Source organism: Melospiza georgiana, chromosome Z (assembly GCF_028018845.1).
Source record: "Melospiza georgiana isolate bMelGeo1 chromosome Z, bMelGeo1.pri, whole genome shotgun sequence".
NCBI classification, from domain to species: domain Eukaryota; kingdom Metazoa; phylum Chordata; class Aves; order Passeriformes; family Passerellidae; genus Melospiza; species Melospiza georgiana.
Genome location: NC_080465.1, coordinates 74515252 through 74538512, shown reverse-complemented (window position 1 = coordinate 74538512; position 23261 = coordinate 74515252). Strand labels below are relative to the sequence as shown.

Here is a 23261-nt window from a genome sequence, read left to right as displayed (position 1 = left end):
TTTCAGATTATTACTTTGCATAAACTATTTGGTGGTATCACAATGATATTCTGGGGTACTTTTCTACCACTACAGTATTTTTCTGAAAAGGATTTGGGGTGAATCTGTTCAGCTTTAAAGGCATATTCAGAAGTATATTTTAGACAGTGGTCATAGTTGGTTTGAAACCTATTTCTGTTTGCATGTGATTTTACAGGCTCAGTTCTCCATGCTGAGACCAGTAATCACGCTATCTGCATCTTTCCTTAGCAAAACTTGTCTTCTTACATACACTTGTTACATGTCAGGGTCTAAAATTTAGCCTCTGCTCAGGTGAACACTGAGGGCTCCTCATGGCAGCAAGAGTCTGTTCATTCTCTTCGTCTTGTTGTGCTGCCTTGTGTCTTCCTGTAAAGAACAAGTTCTGCTGGCTCTGATTATCAGAAAAACTGTCCAATATCTCTAATAGCTCCAGCCCTTGAATATCAGGAAAAAAAAAACAAACACCATGTTGCACTTAGTGGATCTGCATGGGGCAGATATTCTCTATTCTTCCAGTCCATACTGATGCATCCATGAGGTGCAGAGCAGCTGTCTCAGGTCTGAAGCTGCTGCCTTCACTTCCAACAGTGGTTCACCATTGCCAGATCTTGGTCTGTGCCTTTTGCACCTTTTGGCTGTGCTCTGTGATCTTCTAGCATTGATTCACCCTTCATCCTGAGAGCCTGTTTCCCCAGTGTTTTCGGGCAAAGTGCAGTACTCTGCTTGTTTTTACTGAAAACCTAAAAACCTTTTCCTTGAAAATGCTGCTCTTCAAAGCTATAGCACAGACGCGTTGCTGTGGGTATGTGCTGTGCTTGCCATTCTGGAACACTGAATATCACTAATGAAATAAGCCCTTTTTAAAAACTATTCATTAAAGAATATGTTGGTATGTCACAGGTGAGTACTCTGAATGAGAATTCACCGTACATTAGAATGGATTGTTATGCCTATGCTCAGCAGGTTAGTGTTTTGCTGAGGTTTATGTGTCATGCTTCAGTGTTAATTGTGGGTTATTCTCATCACATTACCTTTCATCAAGAATAGGCTGTACTTTAGCAATCATATTATTCAGCCTTACGTGTGGTATTCACACATCTGTGATTTAACCCACATTCCTGGTATTTGATAACATAAAGGAGACAATATGAGTAGGATTCAGCTCTTAGGTTAAGCTGGGTTTAGCATTCTGTAGCAGCCACTGCAGTCAGTGGAGGCTGGAGACTAAAGCAGCATTCACAGAAAACTCTTTAAGGTGCTGGTGGTACTGATGGTAGCAGAGCTTGGACTCTGAGAGCACAGCCAGCATTCACAGACCTGCATTTGTGTGTCATGAGCTGCAAAGTGGACCCTGCATTTCACTCTGCCAGAGCTTCTTCCCAAGGCTTTGCTTTCCTCCTGCCAGACTAACCCTCAGGTGGAATTGCTGAAGCTGCTGAGCCATTTCACCTGATGAAGGCCTGCTCTATCACCTCTCACTGAGCAATGTGGGTGGACTCTGTTCCTGTCAGGTCACTGGGAAGAGAACCACCTCCAAAACCCCACTTAGATCTCCGGCTGAATCACCCCATGTAGAGGTGTCTCCTCTGCTGTCTGTGCATGGAGCATGGGGGCAGCTCTCTGAGGCTCCTCAGCACAGTGCTAACACATAGAAAATTAATGTACCCTGCAGACCTTTTGGGAATATGCCTGGCTGGTCAGCCCACTCCAAGAGAAATAAGAGCATGAAATAGGTTAAATTTGAAGGCTATCCAACCAATTTGACTTCATTCTGCTCTGAGTCACTCCTGGTGGTCGTTTCCACAGCCTTCCCAACTGTTTTTGCTTCTGAGGAGAGCACAGATTCATCCTCATCATGCATGGACCTCAACTAAATATCAGTTAAATTACATTATTTGGCTAAGAACAAAGACAATTCTGTGATTAAAAGAACTGGAAAATCTTGGATGGAGAAAATAAGTTCACTTCCTTTTCAGCAAGAATTCCAAGAATAACGTTACCCTTTATTTAAAAAAAAAGTTAGAAATATTATTTGGGGTCAGATATGTTTCATGCCAGTTTTGGAATCTTGCCTTTCTGCAAAATAAAGAAGCCATTTTCCTCTTCTACCCCCAGTACAGAGAGACCTGTGAAAATATTCTATTTTGATAATCTAGTACAAAGCAGCAGTAATAGTTTTGTTAATGTGTGTTTCTTTACTGGTTCTTTGAATGCTTTTATGTGGCCCTGCTAAACATGGAGCACACAATGTCTGTACCTGCATGCTGACTTGGAATCAGTTTGCTACAAACTCTAAAGGTAGTGTTATCACTGGAGTACACATTTACCAAAACCTGATCCTGCAGGTTGGACAAAATGTTAAGAAAGGTAGGAAGCAGTTTTAAAAGGAGAGGACTGTTCTGGAAACAGAATGTCTAGTGAGTACTTGAAGCACAGAAAGCAGTAAATTTATTTCCCATATACTGTGTGCCTGAAGGCATTGGCAGTAATAAAAAGCACTGGATGGCTAGAAAGCTCTCAGAGGCAGCATTGTTTTCATAGATTAGCAAAGTTCCTTCTTTGTTTCTGGAGAGCTTATCTACATCAACAGCTTTTCTTTCCCTTTCAGAGAATTTGGAAATTGTTTTTTTACATGATCGAAATACCCTAAGAATTGCAGAGACAGTCAGGGCATGATAACAGAAAAACACAAAAGAAAGATGATCCTACTGAGAAAAGGGAGAGCTAATTTCAGGCAGCACAAAGAAAAGGTGAAAGTGAATAGAAAAAAGATTGGAAAGTCTAGGCAAAAAAAGAGCTTCTGTGCCAAGTAGGGAGATGTTGGACATAAATAGAAAATAAAGCTCTAGTGACTTTTACATTCATGAGTAATGGCAATTGATAAAATGCTTTACAGATGCATTAATGAAATGTTTTTCTTTGAAAGAGTAGTGGAGACTGAAATATCAAATATTGCCAATACAGAAATTGAAATGGTGCTATCCTTGGTTCAGCCTTTATGTCTGCAGTGTAGTGAAGTCCTAGCCCACAGGAAGAAGTGTAATCCTAGCCCAAGGAAAGAAGTGTCCACAAAATTCTTCCTTTCCTCCACACTTCTCCTCCAGGGCTTCTCTCTCCTAGGAAAAAAAGCACACCAAAATAGTACTTCTTCTGTATAAATACATTGTGCCTATGTCCTGGGGGTGGCAAGGCTGTTCAGATGTGGGCATATCAAAATGACCATGTGGTCCTGTGGCTGGTAACTTTGCATTCAGGTAGGTGTCAGGCGCAGGTGAGAGCTGTCTGTTTCTGCATTTCAGTAGCTGAGGGTCCTGGAAACTGATCTGGGTTCTCCTTGTTTAGATGACTTCATGAAGCAGGGCCACGGCATGCTGCTGCTGTACACGCTGAAGAACCCCTCCTTCCCCGAGTACTCCTTCAGCACGGAGAGCGGTGTCATGTGCCTGGACTTCCAAGGGGACCACCCCCACCTCCTTGTAGTGGGTCTCTACGACGGCAACGTGGCTGTCTACAACCTCAAGAGGGCCAGCCCCGAGCCCAGCTACAAGAGCAGTGCTAAGTCAGGAAAGCACACAGAGCCAGTGTGGCAGGTAAGGGTGCTTTTCCTGTCCTGTGACTGGGCTTTGAGTTGCATGGAGCTTGGGCACAGCAGGGAAAGTCCTGCAAGGGGGAAAGGTGCTGTTTTAGTCCCTGTGATTGATTAAGTTGCATTTCGAGCTTGTATTTCAATATTCAAGTTGTATTTCAATGTTTAAATATGCAAAAGGCAAAGCGACTGCACGAATCCTTGGTCCTCAGCAGACACTGAACATGTGAGCAAAAGTTTGCTGTAAACAATTATTTCTCCTTAGTTTTCATTATTATAGTTGACTTCTCTTTGGAGAAGAACTTGTATCTTCTGTATGTACCAGCATGCAGCACCATTTGTGTTCCAAACAGAATACCACAGGATGAGCAGTGCATAAAAACAAGTAAAAGAAGTCAAACAAGTATATCAGCCTAAAAGAGACCTCTGTTGGGTGCAGTAAGTTCAAGGGCAGCTGCCTGCGGAGCTGGCTGCCACCAGGATTCAAGACATGCTACCGTGTAGCTGATTTTTAGTTGACCTTGAAGTACTCTAGTGAATTCATAACTATGGTGTGCAGGTAATGTTCTTAAACTACTGCCACTCTGGCATCCATCACAAAGATGGGTAGTACTGTGAAGGCTCAGGGTAAATATGTTGCTACATCCAGCTAACTGTCTGTGTCTGCAAGGTAATCTGAGCTCAGATTGAAGCACTGGTACATGTGTTTTGATCTTGTTCTTAGCAGTAGAAGTGTGGCAGCACAAGTTTCAGCCTGGGTGTTTGAGACAGGGGAATGTGTTTGATTTGTTAGCCTGGGCTAAAGATGTTACTGCAGTGACTGTGGCTGTCACCTGACTTAGGCTGACTGATACACTCTCATGCCAGTGTTCCTTGAACTTTGGCACATGCCTTGCATGGATTGTGTCCCAGACATGGCTCCATCTTCCAGTAAATTCCAGGAGATCAAGAGAACCTGATGGGACTACAGATGAATGTGGAATATGCCAAGAGCAAGACCTCTGCTTGCTAGAAATAGCGAGTTTGTGCAAATGTAACATTTCAGAGAAGACATGAATTTTATATTTCCTGCCTGTCTGCCCAAAGCTTTTCCTCTAGCAGATATTTATAGCTCTTCTATAAGAGGTTAACAAAGTAGCCTGGGCGTGCACACACACACACACACACACACACACACACACACACACACAAAACAGACACAGAAGAAAACTTCTGAGCTTTCCCATTGCCATTTAGGCTTCTAGTAAATAAGCCTGGCAAAATAGTAAGTCCTATGTGAAGTTTTTTATGGTCTTGCTGCAGCTTGCTGTGGGAAGTTGCAGCTGTTACATTAGAGACATAAAATTCCCAGATCCCTGTGCCCCAGATGATGTAGGAAAGGACTGTGTGCTGAAGGGGTGTTATTAGCAGCAGGTTCCCAGAGCAGGAGTAGGTACATACAGCAGTGGAGGCATTCTGTGTGGGGTTTGTAGGGGTAGGTTTTCGTGTACCACTTGGCAGCAGTGATAACAATCATTAGACACTCTAGGAAGATAGCTCTGAAAAGGAAAGAAACTACTCCATGGATATGGATAGATGCGTAAAGAAGTACCTGCTTTTTTATTTCCACAGGCTGAGTGCTGACAATCATAATTGTTAGTTTTCTTTGGCAATAAGAAAATTTCTCTGAGCAACCTGTTCTAGTGGAAGGTGTCCCTGTCCATGGCAAGGAGGTTGGAACAGAACATTCCAACTTTCCAACCCAAACCATTCTGTGCTTCTTGATTAAAGTACCGATATTTTACTAAACTTTAGAATTTTTAGCTTCTACAAAACTAGCAAGCAAAGTTAGTAGTTAGGTGATTGTATAGCAATCCAAAGAGCTTGTGCCTCTGTTGAAAGATCTGAAGTGTAAGCATTTGTCACTATCAGCCAAAAGGTTTAGAAAAGATTTGCACTCCATTCTGTGTGATGAAAAGCAGCATGGACTATCTGTTAGGTTGAGACATTGGATTGTTATTCCTCATTCAGCATCAAATGATTCTAGAAAGTGATGCCTTTTTTCTCGTATTTAGCTCAAAGATTCCCTATTCTCCCCCATCACCACCCCACTAGTCTGAGGGCCAGTCTTTGTCTAGATACTAGACCTCAAAAAAATCCCCCTTTTTTGTAGGAAAAGTGAACAAAGTAGAAAAGTAACAATGTTATCCTGAGCAATTAAGAGCCTTTGTTCTCTGGACTGCCTGGCTTTTTTCTTTTGAAACAATGCAGCCCTTTCACAATGGAAACAAAATGGGAAGTGGGTAAAGCAGACTGACAGATCTTTTCTTGTGCTGTTTCATTTTTGGTGACTTAGTAATGTCTAAGTACGTTTGCATAAAACAAAGCTGATGTAATGTTCCCATTGTTAAGAGCAAAATAAAATAATACAAATTTTCTACTTCTGTTACCTAAGAAAGAGTTTGTCTACCTTTTACCACTCCCTATTTTTTAAAAGAACATAGCAGTGGTTTCTTATAGATCTGGCAATTATCTCCCATGTGTTAAGTGCTACTGCATTGTAAATAATGGAAAATTCTAGCCTGTTTTAAATGACACATTTCTAATTGCTTATTACTAATTGGTGAGGATCCAAATCCTCAGAGAGGAATAAACAGAGAGGAATAAACAGGTACATAGGCACATGAATGGATATGCCTGCAGTGCAATGTAACTACTACCATCAAAACTCAGGTGTCACAGGATCATAGAAGTAGAAATTGTCTCCCACATTGGTGAATTCAGGCCTCTAGCTTTGAATGCAAACACCAGCTTAAAAGGAGTGACCTCCTTAAAAACTGTATCAGACCTGTCATGTTCTGCGAAAAAAAAACCTGTGTGGCATTAACCTAAACTCCTCTTTAATAAAAATAGTTCTCAGTGAGGCAGCAAAATCCTCACACTCCCATCATCTCTGAGTAGACCTACAAAGCAAGTCCCTGAGCAGTGTATGTTTTTGAAGCAATGGCTCAGTCCCAGGGCTCGGCTCTGGAGGTTAATGAGGTTGGCCCATGTGGAACTACTGGGCTAGACTTTGGCAGCCATCGGAGCTGTGTTCTGTGGGAAGAAGGGATACCTTGCTGGGAGGGGCTCTCAGCACCGAGCCTCTCCTTTTTCTAGCTTTAATTTTTTTCCTTTCTCCTTTGTTTTAAAAAGTATATGTTTAGGGTTTATTTACAGCTGAGAGGAGTGATTTTTCTCTTACCTTTTTCACTAGGATGTACCAAATATTTTAGGTTTGAACTATTTGGAAGCTCGAGTAGTTCAGAATCAGGAATTGATAACTGAAACTATGTGTCAGGGTTTGTTTCTGTTGTTCAATCTCCTTCCTAAAGCACATCTCATTTGACATATTTGTTTTCACTGTGAGCTTCTATTTTACTTTCACAACAAGCCAAAAGGATGTTATTTCTGCTGAGACTAGCGCAGAGCCAATCCTGCTGCAGAGGGTTGAAAACAATTTTTTATTTTACTTGCTCACTATCAGAAATACTGACAAAATTCCCACTGCAGAGTGTTGACCCTAGGATCTGCAAATGGAACATTCCTTTTAGTTGTGCTTCAAGCAAATATTGGCTGTCACAAGCATGCCTGTGTGGACAGTGTGGTTTGGAATTGCTGTGGAGACCTCACTGGTTAGAAACACAGCTTTGTTCAGTGCTGATTTACTGAAGCTGATCTGGCCTCCCTGGGGAGCTGATACCATGGAGCTTCAGATGGCCTCCTGGGGGAATTATTATCTGCCCTATATTTGTACATGGGAAGAGAAAGGCTGGCTATTGCAGGCTAATTCTTCACCAAATCCCAGTCAGGTTAGATGTGGTGCTCATGGTTTGGACAAAGAAGTCAAGGCAAGATGGTAATAGCCTGCAAACTGCCAAAGGAAACTAAAAGGAGTGTCAGCTTGCAGAATAGTTTTCTAACAGAACTTGTGGAAGTCCCATCTCAAGTGTCAACCTGACAAAACACACCTGAAATTGCTCACTGGACTTTGTCACATAATTGTGTGATCCCTTCTATTTGTCTATTTTCTCTGTTCCAATCTAAGTTCTTACATAAATCTACACTGAACTTTTGTAGTTTGTGAAGCCATCACTGAATTCTTGTTTTGTTGATAGAAGTAAATGAAAATCCCTTTAAAGTAAGCATAGCCTGTGTTCTTTACCCCATTCAGTGCTTCCAAACACAACTCCACAAAGAAAGATCTTTATGAAAAGCTGACCATACTTTCTGCACTTAAGAGAAAAAAAAGAAAGGATTTTGTTCATAATCCTGTGTCACACCAGCACATTGTTTCATTCTGATGGTGAGCATTCTCCTAAATCTGTCATCTGCAGTCAGACAAACAGATTTTGCTGCTCGCATTGCCTCTGAGATGTTACTGCTTCACATAATATTTTGTTCCTTTGGCTTCAGGCGCACAAATTTTTTAATGCAAAGGAAATACAAGGAAAATATAAGACAGACGGTTGCTATCAAGGCCAGAATAAAGATCAGCTGTATCAGAACAGCCTCAACACCCCTCCTGTTGCCTTCACTAAGAAGCACAAAATAGGTGCTTGCTGAGGAGAGTTCAGTGAAAAAAAATCTCATTCAACCCTATGATGATAGTCCTAGGGGATAACTACAGAGGAGAAACACAAATCTGGAGAAGAAAGGAAAGCAAAAAAGACCTGAAGCCAAGGAATCTGAACCCAAGAAAGGAGAAATAATGTAGCCTGAAAGCAAAATGGAGCACAAACCTTATTGTGAGGGTCATTTAGCATCAAACCTCTTCAGTAATGCAAGACAGCTGTGTTTCTCATATTGGGTCGTTTCAGTGTTTGCATGGAGGACCTTCCTCCTCAGTTCCAGCTTCCTACTACATTTTATGTACCACCATCTGTGCCTTGCATACCTGGCCCAGTGCAAGTAGGACAGAAAGCTGAATTAACTTCTAACACCCCAGAAGTAAAAGAGACCAGAGGCGTCACTCATTCTGCACTTGCACAGAAGTAGGAAGCAGTAAGAGGAGCATCCATGGACCAGAGAGCATGCATTTAGGGTCCAGAGATCTCAGTCTGTCTGAGACTCCCTTGCTGAAAGTAATTTTCACTCCTGCAGTCCTTAGCTGCAATCCTACACTGAATTCTGTGTCCAGTAAGAGGCTGTTGCAGCAGCAGCTGTCCTGTCTGCTGAGTACCTGGCACTGGGCTCCTCCCTGCAGCACCATGAGGCATTTAGTGACTGACTGGCATCAGCTGTGTCCCTGTCCTCTCCTAGAGGGAGCTGGAGGGGAAGGGCTGTGCTTGCTGTAGAAATCAGGGTCAAGATCAGCAGCTTTCTGGTTGTCCTCAGTTGCTGTGAGAGCTCACTACAGGCACAGCCCTAATGGAGGAAATCCTGTCTCCCACAGAGTTAACTTCTACCACTTTTTGGAAAGGCTGTGCTGAGCCACAGAAATTCATCTGGAAGCTTTGGGGTCATTTATGCATGGTAGAAGTGGTGGAAATTGCAAGGTAGTCCGGTGGGAGAAATGCTGGATAAAATTTTTCCTGTGTGCTTATACCTTGTCCAGAACTGTTGGATATTTTTTAAGCCACTATAGGTTAGGAGATGTAAACATCCAAATGCTTATTCCTAAATGTCTTTGACAATAAGGATCAAAATCTCTGATAGTATAACTTCAGCATTGTACTTTTTGAGATGGTATCTGTGTCTTCTGGAGATTCAGAAATTATTCATGGTTATTTTTAAATTGTGCCTTGGGCATGGATTCTTTTGGGTTAGAAATTGTCTAGCAAAGTGTCCATTGCAGATCATATAATGTTGGTCTAAAATGAGCTCTTTTTGCTTTGATGCTGCATTTGCCTCTGTACTTCATTCAGATGCTGAACTTATTTTCTACCTTCTACTCACTGTTTCTTGCTAAATAGATTCTTATCTCATGCTACTCTTACCTTCTTCCCTTTACTTAAGATCCAAACCATCCTTCTGTAGGTTTTCAGGTTGATTATTTCTTTTCTGGTCTCTCCAAGCAACATACAAGAAACTTTCTTTGCCTGTTAGTTGCACTGGGGATAATTTGTAGAGAAAATGTCACTTATAAAATTTAGAAGTCCCTTTATGCCTTGGGATGTTAGAAGATGTTAGCCTGAGGTTTAAAATACCAGAGAGGTAGTAATGCATTTGTTTGGTTCCTTGGGTCTTTGAATTCTGCTCTGCTGCTTTATAGTGTAGATATAAATACACTGATGGGTCTATAATGGCTCTTATACAGCCTGTGAAACAACAGAATGCTGCTCTGAAGAGGATAAAATAAAAGCAAGGGAATGATAATGGCAGAGTTGGAGGCGAGTTGGGCAGGGATGCTGCAGGCAAGGTCACATTGATACACAGTGAGATACAGGGAGCTGGGGCTGGCGTGAATCCCACCCTTCTCCCACTTTGATAGCCACAGCTTGATGTAGTGTCTGGGCCTCTCAGCATCCGGCAGGGCCCAGGAGAGTCTCTCCCCATCCCTGCTGCAATCCACTTGATCCTGTGGTGATGGGAATCTTCTGTTAGGCATTGCAGACACTCTCTTTGATGTAGCAACATCAGGCAGCTTGGGGGTTTGGGTATGAACCTGCCAGCCCTGTGTATCTTCTTTTCCTGCACAGAGAGTGGGAAACTTCGTATTTTGTCTATTGTAAACTGGGAATCTTGCACCATGAGCACAGTCAGAATTGAAACCAAGAGGTGTGAATTGCAGCTGGTGAAGTGCCCTGGAGCTTTGTTGGCCTCTGGCATGCATTGCTCAGCTGCATGCTGTGCCTGACATGGGAACACAGCCACTGACAGGACAAGCAGGTGACAGTCTAATGTCTGCTTCCTCCCTCCTCTGTTAGTATACCAGCCTAATAAATTCACTGGGCAGTGCTGTGAGGGAAACAAGCACATAGATTCCTGGTGAAACACTGTACAAAACTCAGCATCCAAATCCCAGCAGGAAGAAAACAAACTGAAAGTAGGACCAGCCTTATCCAGTGCTATTTATAACTGAGCTCTGCTTCCTTCAGATAAATCTGAGTCTCTGAAGCATGAGTAATGCTCAGCCTCAGGCTGGGCCTTTGCCCTGCTTCAGTGGCACTCCTATGTCCATGCTCTCTGCTTTCTGCTGAGTCCCTCCCTCCCTCCCACCACCACCACATATGCTCTTTGGTAGGAAAGGTTTTGCTACCCTTTTTCTGCACCCCAAATTTGTGAATGGTCTGATGCAGTAGGCCTAATTCCTTGCTCCTCTTGGCTGACCTTGCACCCTTGAGTTCACTTGTACGGAAGAGATGGAGCCTGGTCCTCTGAATCCCAGGAAGATCCCATCAAGGTGTAGGAGAGGAGTGGTTTTCTAAAGAGCAGTTTTTATGGGACTAAATGTGTGGGGGTTTATCTTAGAGTGTTTCCTCATTGCTGTTGAGCTCATCTAGTTGTTTTCCCTCAGCTATCAGGAAACTTTCAAGAACTTTGGAGGAAACAACCCTGAGAATGCTTGTAGTAAAACTTGTAAATAGACATATGCTGCTAGAAGGAGAGAAATAATTTGCAAAATCATTGGATGGGGAGTTCCTGTATTGCCTGTAGCCAGAACAGCTATATTCCACCAGATAGGCCCAGTATTTGGTGGTACCCATAAATAAAGTCATCATCCAGCCTCATGCCCATGACAAGGGTGCCTGACAGCTGGTGCAGCTCCAGGGCTGCTCCTGGAGCATCCAGGCAGTGCTGGGCTGTGTCTTCTATTCCAGGGGGTTTTGAGATGCTTTTCATTATCATAGGTATTCTTAAAGAATTCTTCCTCCTGCATCTTTGCTGGGTGACATATGATCCTGCCAAGCTGGCTGCCTTGGATGCTGCCTGATTTCTTGTAGATGAAGCACCTGACTTTGTTTCAGTACCTATTTACTGTCACCAAGGCTGTCAGCCCCCCTGACTCTCCTAACTGCTGTGTTCGTCATCACAAACATACAGTTCGTAAAGTAAGGAGTTATCTGAGTAAATCCCTGCCTCTGCTACAGATAGGATGGCAGGGAGTCCTTTAGGTCAGCACTGCTCATTAAAGATGTAAGAGAAATGCAGGAAGCCTAAACTGATTGAGAGACATTGGAATCTTTGAACTATTTGATATTCGTCAGATGTCTAAACCATTTCCTCTCTAAGGCAAACACTACAGCCAAATATTTAAATATTACTGACTCACCTCAGAAAGAGTTATTCCTTATAGACCTTACCTCTTCAATGGCTTCTGTCATGGAGGCAAGTTTACTTCCTCAGCAAATTGAACTGATCCGTTCTGTCTTGTTGCATGATTTAATGGTAAAATGTCAACAAATTTTTCTACAAAAGACTAAACAGCACTGAAAACCCTCCTTTGCTTAGCAGCTCCCTTATCTGCAGATTCCTGTCATAGCTGAAACATTTGCATTTAAAAGAAAACCCAGATTTTAAGATAGGAACATTTTTCAATGGATTTATTTTTAAGTAACAAGTAATTTTCATTTATCTCTCCCCATCAGCTTTTACTCACATTCGAAAGACTTGTTTGCTATACAAAGCAGTCTCATCTATTGCAGGGAACAAAACAGTCACAATGTGATTGAACATGACACACAGTAAACATGTGAGAGGTGAGACTGGATTTAAAATAAAACTGAACTTTCCTTTCTGCAACTGGGAAACTGTTTGTAACGACAGAAATGAGAAGTGGCAGAGGCCTTGAGTGTCCTCTTCCCATCATGGCTTCACAGACATTGTGTTATCATTCTTGAAGTATTTTCTTCACAATGACACAGGGCAGTCTAGCTGTCTTCACCAGTACTAACAGACTGGAGTCATTGGCTCCTGTGTCTTACATGGTATGCACTTCTTAATACAAGTGAAAATATTTCTCTGCCACTCCAGCAATATCACTTTGCTGGTTCCCTCACCAGCCACTGATGCTTTCCTCCACTACAGTCACTTATCCAGAAATTCCCTAATTTCTACACATTTAATGCTTTCTTACTCCTGTCAGTGTCCCACTGCCCTTGTCTTTATCACATCACCTTATTATTTTCAGATTACGTCTCCAGCTTTTCAAGATAACTTAGAGTCCTTATCCTAATGGAATTCAATGCCTTTCAACTGCGTCATCTGCAAATGTCCTGTGTATTTTGCAATTCAGTATGCAACTTACTAATGAAAATATTGTATAAAATTGAGCCTGATGCCTTGGAGAGGCTATCTAGAGCAGAGGCTAGACAAAGTTTAAAGAATAAAGCTAAAAACGTTAAAAGGAACAAGGATAGTCCCTCATGGGAACCATCTAGAGATGTTCTCCCATCTGGTCAAGACATTGCTGTCTAAATTCTTGGGAATTCATTTTCAAGCACTCAGCCGCTTCACAGTAATTTCTTATCTTTCTTCTGAAGACATCACAGGGAGTATGCCAAAAGCCTTACAAAATTAAAGATAACAAATCTACCTTTTCTTTTAGACTTGTTACTGTGATAAAGAAGGAAATAAATTCTATTTGACAAAGTCTTTTTTTTGAGGAGACCATATTCACTGATTCTCATTTTCTTATCCTGTACATATGTACAGATGACTTAACACTTTGTTCCAGCTCTCAAAGTTCAGCATTAGGCTGACTCATCCACTGTCCTTTAACCTATCCTTCAAGACAGGTTTGTTTTGTGTTTCCTGGGGGCATTTTTCTCTGTTCCTGTCCCCCAGGACATCTCCTCTCTTCTAGTTTTCGTAGCTAATTGCTATAAAATTCAGAGATTGCTTCAGCTGCTCCCTTAAGTACCTTAGATGGAATTTCATCAGGCCTTACAGAGTCAGATATATCTGCCTGTGCTCCTTAGAGTTAGTTTTGTTAAATATCTAGTTACAGTTTATTTTTTTTATATGTCACTGAAAGAAAGGCAGCCTCAATGCAGCCTATTGTTTTACTTGTAGCTCAATGTGGGACCTACCTTCCTTTAAACAATAAATGGATTCTAGGAGGGAGAGGCCCAGAGCCTTTCTGGGATATCTGATTTTGTTCTCTTGCCAGCATTAGCCTCCTGGGCTAAAAAGTCATGTTTGCCTCAAAACAGTCTCCAGCATCCTCCCCATGGAGATATCTCAGGCAGTGGCAGAGGGGTGACCCCAACTCAAGGACTCTTTTTACCATGAAGTTCCTGGATGTGCAAAGACTCTGGAGTGTGACAGTGACAGCCCAGCTCTCACCACATGGCAGGCCTGATTCTTCACCTCTGGGATGGCTTCTCCTCTTTTGTTGTGGCTGGATTCACTGTGTTTATACCAGTATTTTTCTAGAGCCCAGGGGTGCAGGTGTGGACAGGGACTGTGCTTTCACAGCAGGGTTTCTGAGGAAAAAAAAAATTCAAGCAGTAATACCTTCTATGACATTGTTGACCAAATCACACCTTTTAAAAAATTTTTTGAGATCTTTCATTCTTGCTAGACATTCCACAGCAGAAATGCTGTCTGTTTCCCAGGTAATAGACAGGAATGGCAAAAAGTGCAGATAGAGAGCAGCAATCTCTTTTGCTCAGGGTGCATCACAGGACAGGAGCCCTTCTTGCTGCACACTGCCATGCTGGCTCCAGCTGGTGATTCCATGGTTCTGGTGCCCCTCACTGAAGGATCAGCTGGAACCCTACTAAGGTTCCTGCCTGCCTGCCCACATTTACCTTTGGCAGGAACTCCATATCTACAGATAACCAGAGCACAGCTACATCTTCTCCACAGTCATGTCATATGCTCCAAATGCAAGCAGGACCCAGGAGCTCTTTCTTCACCAAATATAGGCTTAGCCATAGAGTCTGACTGGGCTGCTTTGACCTTTGACCAGGCTGCACTCAGTTATCACAGCCCTTTAAAATCTTCATTACTGCCTTGAGTCAAAATGAGTCATCTGGACTAAGCTCAGTTTTTGCTTTTACCTCAAATAACCATGGTGAAAAACGAAGTTTTCTGTCTTCCTTCCTCCCACCTCTACACAGGATAACTTGTACTGCTGTCCAAGTTGGCACTGAGGAAGGGCTCCAGGCACTGCACTGTTCCTCACCTCCAAGCCTTGCTCTTCCTGTCTCTTGATATGTAGAAACTGATGCTGGAGTTACTTTCCTTGTGAGTTAAGTACTCCGCTTTCTAGATGGCCAAGTGATTAATTTTGGGGTGTCCCTTGTAACTGATTGCAGGAGAGCAGCCTTGCATTTTGCTTACACTCCTCAGGGTGCCTGGCCTTGGCTTTGCTTGTGGTTGCTGGAAGAGGATCCTCTCGAAGGTGTTAAGGTCCTTTTATTGTGTCAGACATGATAAGCAACAAATGCAGAATAGCTGGCAATGTCCTTGATGGAGGACATTTGGGAGCTTTGTTGTACATGCATTGCTTTGTCTCAGCAGCAAGGAAGGACAAACTATTTGCTTTAACAAAACAAAAAGTCAGTGGACTCTGGATAAGCTGAGTGTAGAGGCAGACTTTCACACCAGCAGATCCCTTGGCAAACAGCACAGATAAGTGACCCAGAGAGGAGAATAAAGAAAAAAATTGTGATTTGTCATTGACAGAAAAGGAAAGTGAAAGATTTCTTCTCTGCTGGTAATGACTTGATGTTTCTTGATGCTGTTTTGCTGAAAGTTGCTGTCAGGAACCAACAAGAAACACATTTGAGGGTGACAGCATGAAGAAATAGAACTGCTTCTTGGTTCAAATCAGAAACTGCTGTAAGGTAGTCCAGGAGAATATTTTACTAGAGCACAGGGCAAATCAAACTGGCTTCGGAAGATGTGACCTGTGGAGCAATTTAATGTAGATCCTCACTTCAGCATGAGCCCTCAGCATGATGCTGAGGCAGAATGAAAGGCAGGCTAGCTGCAAAATGGAGAAAGTGTCAACTACACAGAGCAAAGGTGCCCACTGGACTAGGGTGCCCAGGTTCAGATGGGTATTCCCAGTTGGAGTTTGGTCTGTCCAACTCTCTCTGCAAGAATCCATAAGGTTTTCACCTGCCAGCTGGTGAGCTGAGCCATTGTGCAATAGATGCAGCCAAACTGCATCCATGAGAGTTTGTGCTCTTGCTAAATCCCAGCACATGTTCAGCTTGTCCACCTCGAGAGAGCCCCAGAGCTTTTCTGGCACTTTGCTTTGGCCCAGGCTTGTGCATTCTGACACAGGAAATGTGGTTTGGACAGGGGGTTTGTGTCTGTGCTTGGCTGCCAGGTCAGGCACAGCAAGAGAGAACTGAGGCTGGTTCCCTTGCTCAAGGAGCAGATGTTTGCCTGTGGGAAGCCTGGAGTAAAAGTCTTTAGCCTGTGTGAATACAAGGAGAAGGGTCCTCTCCCACTGCTTACCCTGTGTGACCAAGGTGTGGGCAAAAGAGGGTGGCTGGAAGAGCACAGCAGGGCTGGGAAGCACTTGTGCTTCTCTGGTGCTCACATGGACTTCTGCAGGTCTGTGTCTCTTCAGCTAAGGAGGCAGGTGAGTGAAATCCCTGAGCTGCTGGGCTGGGCAGAATGGCAGAGTCTCTGAGTGGGGCCTTTACATCTGCATCTACAATTCAACAGCGACTTACAAAAAAATGCTCGAGGCACAGAAACAAAGACATGTCTAAAGCTGAGTATTAGGGAAAAGCACAAGCATGAATTAATAAAAAGAAGTGAATGAGTTAAGTTAGCTGTGGTTATTCTGGGTCATAAAAGGGAAAGGGAAGCATTTGGGAAGCATCTAAGTAGTTAAAGGAATGAAGAAATAGACTTATTACTAATGCAAGCTTTCAGCTACTACTGAGCATTATGAATAAGGATGAAATATTTGATGCTGTATTGTTTAATCTTATAGTGAGTGTCTGAGATTGTCTGCTTAATGTAACAAGAGGATGAAAGCACAGGTCAGAATAAGGAAAGAGCATATTAAAGAGAATTTAGATAAGTTCTTGCTCATCAGCAAAATCAGATTAAACATACCCTGGAGCATTGAAAGAAATAACCAGACCAATTTCTTGCCATTATATGCATTTCAGAGAGTTTTTGGACCACATCTGTCCTGTGTTTTAGGCAGAGGCTGGAGTTTATGTGCAAGCCCACTTACAGCATGTGAGCTGAGTGAATACCTTGACTCAGAGGCAGGGTTGGCATGTGCTCTGCAGCATGGATGAGGGGAAGCACCACTCTGCTGTCACCTATGGACTCACACTCATTCATGTACCTGTGACATGGGCAGACTGAAGTATGATAGCCTACTGTCATCAGTCCCCACACACTTTTCAGTGATGCTGTAGAGCCAATATCTGGCTGAAAGGTATCCGCAGATTCCTTCTTAAAAGGGCCTGTCCTTAAATGCAGGAGGGAAAGTGGCACAGACAGAGTACCAGAGCCCAGAAAACAGTGTCTGGACAATTCACCCAGCTAGAGGCATCCATGGGCAGCCACAGGGGGTTGAAAAGTGTGGATAATAGCACAACAGTGCACCAGGCTGCACGCTGCCCTGTAGCACCAGCAGGGCCAGGGAAAGGAGGAAAGTGCTCAAAGGGCCAGAAGGAGTGGAAAAATGTCTGGAGGAAAATGATAGGATTGGACCCAGGGAATTACTGACCAGTCAGACCAATTTCAAAGACTGGAAAAGCACTTGAATAAATGGCAACACTACTGTTAAATGTCTGCCTAATAAGGTGATTCAGAGAAGCTGACATGGATTTGTCCAGAATAGATTATCAAGCCAATTTCTTTTCCTTTTTTTCCACAGAAACGGGCCTCATGAATAAGGAAGAGGCAATCAAGGTTATCATCTCAATCCATCTTGACTTGACTAAAGCTTTTGATCCAGGCTTACACAGTGACATACTTATAACCAAAGCAGAGAAATGTGAATTAGGTAAAATGGCCATAAAGAGACTGCTCAGGTGGCTCAGGCAGTGTGCTTAAAGAGCAGTTATACAGAGCTCACTGTCAGACTCTGAAAGTGCTACAAGTGAGACTCTCCAGCTGTCACTTCTGGTCTTTTTTTGATCAATACTTTCATTAACAACTCAAATTACAGAATAGGGAAGCCCCTCTGGGAGGACAAGGTACTTTGCGGGACATGATTATGTTCAAAATGATCTTGATAAATTGGAAGAAAGGCCCAAAATCAATGTGATGAAATTCAATAAAGACAAGAGCAAATACTGCATTTAGAGAGGGGAAATTAAATGCACAGATACGAAATAGGAGATTGCTGGTTAGGCAGCAGGGTGCCCGAGGGGCAGCATGGCAGATCACCACCAGTGATCAGCAATGGAATACTCTGTATAAAGATATGTGTCATTCTAATTAATTAGCAAGAATATGAGAGAGAGGAGGTTGTAACTCAGGGTAGTTCTGTGCCATGTGTTTGCAGCAGCAGAGCCAGGCTGAAGAGGAAGAACAAGAGTGGTGAAAGCTTGGGTACTGAAGACAGGACCTGGAGGCAACAGCTGATTTGAGTTGGAAAGAGGGGAAAAGGGAACAGTGGCACAAACTTTTCTTGCCCTTTTGAAGACTGTTACAGAAAGGGGAATAAGCTGTTGTTCTTTGCATCCACTGGGGAGATGGTAAGGAGTAATTGGCTTGACTCTTGGTAGAGGAAATCTTCTGTATAAGTGCAATTAAGCACAGCTGTATCTACAGGGAGGTTGTTGGGTACCTGTTGTTGGAGACTTGTGAGAGCAATCTATGTGAATTGTCACCAGTGGCAGGGGAGTGTCTGATTTCACCTCAGAAGAGAATAAATATGCTTTTTGGGTCACTCCAAACCCTGCATTGCCATGATGACTTTGCCTAGGAGTTTACTGATAGCCAGGTTGGCACTGGAATGAATTTGTCCCCAGGTCAAAATAGCATGAACATTCCTCAGCAGCCCAAGGAGATGTTTGCATGCCAAAGTCATTTGAATGTCTTACTTGGCTAGTTCATGTCGGGGTGAATTGGGGGTGCAGGGGGGATTGATAATGCCCTTGTCTTTCCTCTTCTCTAGCTGGGACAGATTTTATTAGTTTTTTCTGGGCCCTAAATTACAAAAAATCTGCCTTATTTCACTTAGGGCAGGTATCAACAGGGCTGTGGTACTGCAATGCTGACAAAGGTGTCCTTGAAGGATAATTATAGGGAAGGAAAGGGAAGGAATTGCTCATCAGTTAATGTGCATGTGTTGGATGTGGCACCCCATTCCTGAGTTTTGGCAAGCCAAGGGCCAGCCAGATCTGTGTTTGCAGTAGCTGGTGCCTGCACCACACTCCAGACTCCAGGCCAGGGTGATTTTGACCAATTGTATTGTGTCAGTGCAAGTGACTTACAGCCTGTGTCCCATGAAAACGGATCAAGCATTATATATTTCATGGGAATGACATCAGAAACATGGGTGTTTTCAAATCAGATTGGATAAATGGTCTAATCTCTTGCTGGGCAGGAGCCATTACCAGCTGCCACACATAAAAGTGATAGTATTCTCTTGCTGGAAATGAACGGATTATCACCCTGCTAACCTGCTGTACATAGTAATGAACATGAGTTCTTAATATTTATATTTCTGTGTATTAAATACCGTTTTGAATTGTCTCAACTTCTTTATAAATAAATGAGCTTTAAGAAATCAAAAGAAAAAGTGGTAGGCTGTTCTTACAGCAATGAGTTTCACCCACTAATTTTGCACTGCAATAATAGTCAGGTTAAAGATCACTGAAAAAATTGCTTGTTTTTGTTACAGTTCTCATCATGATCAGGGACAGAAAATGCTTGCTGCTTTTTGCTTGCTTGTCTCCTCTCTGCTGTTTACACACTTTTCTTTTTCATGTGCTTCTTTACTCTGATTGTATCGTAGTTGAACTTTTGCTCTAAATAGTTTCACACAGCCAAAATCCCTGGCTGATTATCACATGCTTCAGGGCAAAAATTAACTTCATGCCACTGTGCAGACAGTTGCTTGGTTTTCTCCTCAAATGCTCCACCCCTCTCAGCACGGATGCTGCTAATGGTGGGAGGTTGTGCCATGTTGACAAGCCTCTGGGAGCAAGGAAAAGGCCAGTTCTGAGCAGATGCCCGATTTGATTGCAGTATCATGAGGGCTAATTACTCTAATAAGCATTTGTGGGATTCAGAGATCAGGAGGAAAGGGATCACAAACACGATTAAGGTGTCAGAGGTGTTGAATGAAAATTGAAAGGATTAAATGCCAATTTCTGGTTTCTGAAATTCAAGCTACCATCACTGAGAGCAGCTAATAGTCATCTGAGGGCAGAGCCTGGTGTCCCTGAGAGGCTGTTTTTCAAGCTGTCTACAAAAAGTACCCAACTCAAGTACTGGTGACTGATCTGAATAGAGGACTGATCTGAATCCCAACCAATTCAGCCTACTTGATTTTTGGGGCTGGTGACCCCACCTACTCATGTAATGGATTAAGAGCTGTGACACCTAACTACGAGGAGAAAACTTGAATAGATCTCCATCAGAGAGAGGTTATTTGGAGTAGGCAAACCCTGGGGTAAAACCTCTTTGCTTTGGGAATGCTGAAAGGAATTAGCTTGGGAAAATCCCCCATGAACTCATGATAGCTCTTATGCTGTTTGGTCACCTCTGGACGAGGTTCTCGCAACACTCTGTGTTCACATCAGGACTCAGAAGTTGTGTCTGCACAGAATGGTGGGGGATGCACAGAATGGTGGGGATGGACTACAGCTGCTGAACCTTCATCCATGCATTTACCAGTGCTCTCATGGTCTGCAAAGTTTTCCCCAAATATTTGGGACAGTAAGCTGGACAGAAAGAACATGAATTAGAGGAGAACACACACATAAAAACATCTTACTGTCAGACCATTTTAGAGTGACATTTAAAAAACTTTTGATTCAAAATATGATGTTTTTTCTGTGCTCAGCACGAGGCAGATTGGACGTCTTTGTAACCAGTGTCCCTGAGCTCTGCATTTCTCACCTTGAATTAAAACTTCTCACTACACCACCTCCTTCATCTGAAGCAGCTGCTGGTGACTATCACTGTCAGCAGTAGCTCATGCTCACAGGGAGATGTTCTTGGAACAGATACACCCAGCACATTTTGTCCACAGTGGGTCAGCCTTGGCAATCCTTGTCCTGTTGAACCTGCCTTTTAATCATTAATCATTTTATTCTGGGTCATTTTGAATTATGTTATTCCTTTAATGCCATATAACAGAAGTAGTTCCACACAGAGACTTACAATTTCACCTGTGCAGGGATATTCAAAGGTATATGCCACTCAAAGCTCTTCAGTTGTGTCTTATAGGCATGAAACTGGCATTTTGAGGTATTCTCAGATGGATTCCTTTTACATTCTATTTTTCCTTCCTCAGAAAAGGAAGGAAACATTCAGTGGAGGGTTAACTGCTCTCTGCCGAGTCTCTTGCTTAATTTTCATGCTCCACAGAACTTCACAGTATAAACAATTTTACAAAAGAGAATTAACAGTTTTTCACAAGGACCTGTCACGCGAATACCCAATCTGTGTAATTAAAGTATTGAGAAGGCTGTTTGTTTTCTGAACTAGGTATGAGTTACATAAGCGGTCATGGATAGAGTATTTGGTAAGTTCTGGGATGATCAAACCCATTTATCATGTTTATGGGATGATGTTTAGGGAACTTCATCTGCTCCACTGCTTGGACAGGAACAGATATACCTTTGAAAAGCTTCTCAGAACCTTCTAAAGTGCTTGTCCCCATCCTGATCTGACAGATGCCAACAGGAGTGTGTGCTGACAGACCCAGTGACAAGTCATTCTTTTCCCTTCAGTCTGATTGAATTCCCAGATCTGAAAATCGAGTGTTCTTAATACTTTTGGTCTAACTGAAATGTCTCTTCTAAACTGTAAGCCATTTATCTGAGTTCTTATCTCTCCTGCTGAGCTGTCACAGTCGAAAGGCAAATCTCCTTACGAGGCAGACAGATACTCTGAAGGTGTAGGGAGGGTTTCAGATTTAATGGAGAAGTTTTCATCTCCCTGAAACAGAAGTGCCCCAAGGACCCTTGTCACATGTTGCTTGCACGGTCTTGCCTGCACCCCACACAGGGGCAGAAAGCTAGTTTGAAGTTGTCTGGCTGAAGGGCAGCCATATGGCACTGCAGTAATGTAATGAGTAATGTAATTAGTCAAATGTGAAAGGCAAGGCTGGTGCTTGGGGGCCTTGGTGTGGCACCACTGGTGCTGTTTGGAGATGTCTCAGGGGTCTCTGGGATGGTGCTATGCCACAGTGTAGAGGTCTGGTGCACAGCTCAGACACCTCATAAGGCCTGTCCTTGATGGCAGTGCTCCAGTGGTCGTGGGTGGGTGCAGAGGAGCTTTACTCCTGTGCTGGAGCATCCTGCAGGAAAGTGACTGACCAGAGTGCTCAGGACAGTTCTGCTCCTGCTGGTGGAGATAAGTGTTCACACCAGGGAGCCTCCAGGATGCAAACCAGCTGCTCTTTAGGAAGGATTTCAGAAGACTTTGCTTAGGCCATGGGACTCTGTCCTGCTAAAGCTGAATGCCTTGTGCTGACTGGGACTGTCTTCTTCTTTCTTCTTGTTTTAAGGTTAAGTGGCAGAAGGATGACATGGACGGCAACCGCAACTTCTTCTCTGTCTCCTCGGATGGGCGGATTGTTTCATGGACTTTAATAAAGGTAAACAGTAGGTGGCAATTTCTTTTTCCAGTGAAATTATACTCAATTGCCTCAAAAGTTCAGTGATTCATTAGTATTATTTTTATTTCTAATGAGCTTGAAAAGAAACGTTAGCAATAGCAGCTGGGGCAGTCACAGCTGGATCTGGGGCTGCACATTAAACTCTGAAATGAAGCAGGGTCAGCCTACTCATTGTCAGGACCTAACCTTCATCCTGCCTGCACCTGTAGCATCCCATGGGCCTGAAAATGAGAGCTCATTTTCCTGCTTGGCAGCAGCAGGGATTCAAGCCTGGTCCTTGTTCTCACACTTTCTTTGTCCCAGAAGGGTCAACTAGACACAGAACAGAACAGAATAATCTGCTTTTTTTCACAGCTTCCAGATTCTCATCCCCAAAATGCTCCACTACAGATTGCAATTAGAATTGGGAGAGGGTCAATTTAAATTTCTCCCCATGTGGGACAGAGTGAGTAGTACAAAGTTTGCATTTGCAGTGGGATGGCAGCATGCTATCAGACAGGCAGAGGGCTTCTCCCTGCCATGACATTGCCTACTCCAATACCCATCCAATACAACTTTTTAAAACTAGTTTGCATGCCCTGCCTTTGTTCGCTTTTCCTTTTGGAGTATGTTGAAATATGTTGATAGAAACCTAGAATTAATGTCCCCAAATGACCCTTAGATTCTTGTCTCTGAATCCCAATGTGTGGGTTTTTCTGTTGGTTATTTCATTTTACATTTAAAGATTTCAAATCTCGCTAAAAAATAATTGCATTGCCCTAAATATGAGTTTGAAGCAGCTGTCCCATTATTCCCCAACAAAAGAAGAAATTTCTTTACATCCTAGGATGCTAATTTTTCAATCTGTTTTACCAAAGCTTTCCAGTTTTGAAATTTTTAGGCCTTGCTGCCATGGCAGGGATTAATTTCTAGCATTACATGTAAATCTTAGCCTCATGTCCAGTTCAGGAACAGGACCAT

The 23261-nt window shown here is 42.9% G+C and overlaps 1 protein-coding gene across 2 annotated transcripts in view; it reads left to right on the top strand.

Moving 5' to 3' along the window:
- Nucleotides 1–23261, top strand: part of DNAI1 (dynein axonemal intermediate chain 1) — a 135738-nt gene that overhangs the window by 57830 nt on the left and 54647 nt on the right. For both annotated transcript variants that reach the window (XM_058043987.1, XM_058043986.1), the window contains 2 exons: nt 3364–3611; nt 22191–22280. In XM_058043987.1, the coding sequence (XP_057899970.1) occupies nt 3364–3611; nt 22191–22280 (338 nt within the window). The remainder of the gene's footprint in view (nt 1–3363; nt 3612–22190; nt 22281–23261) is intronic.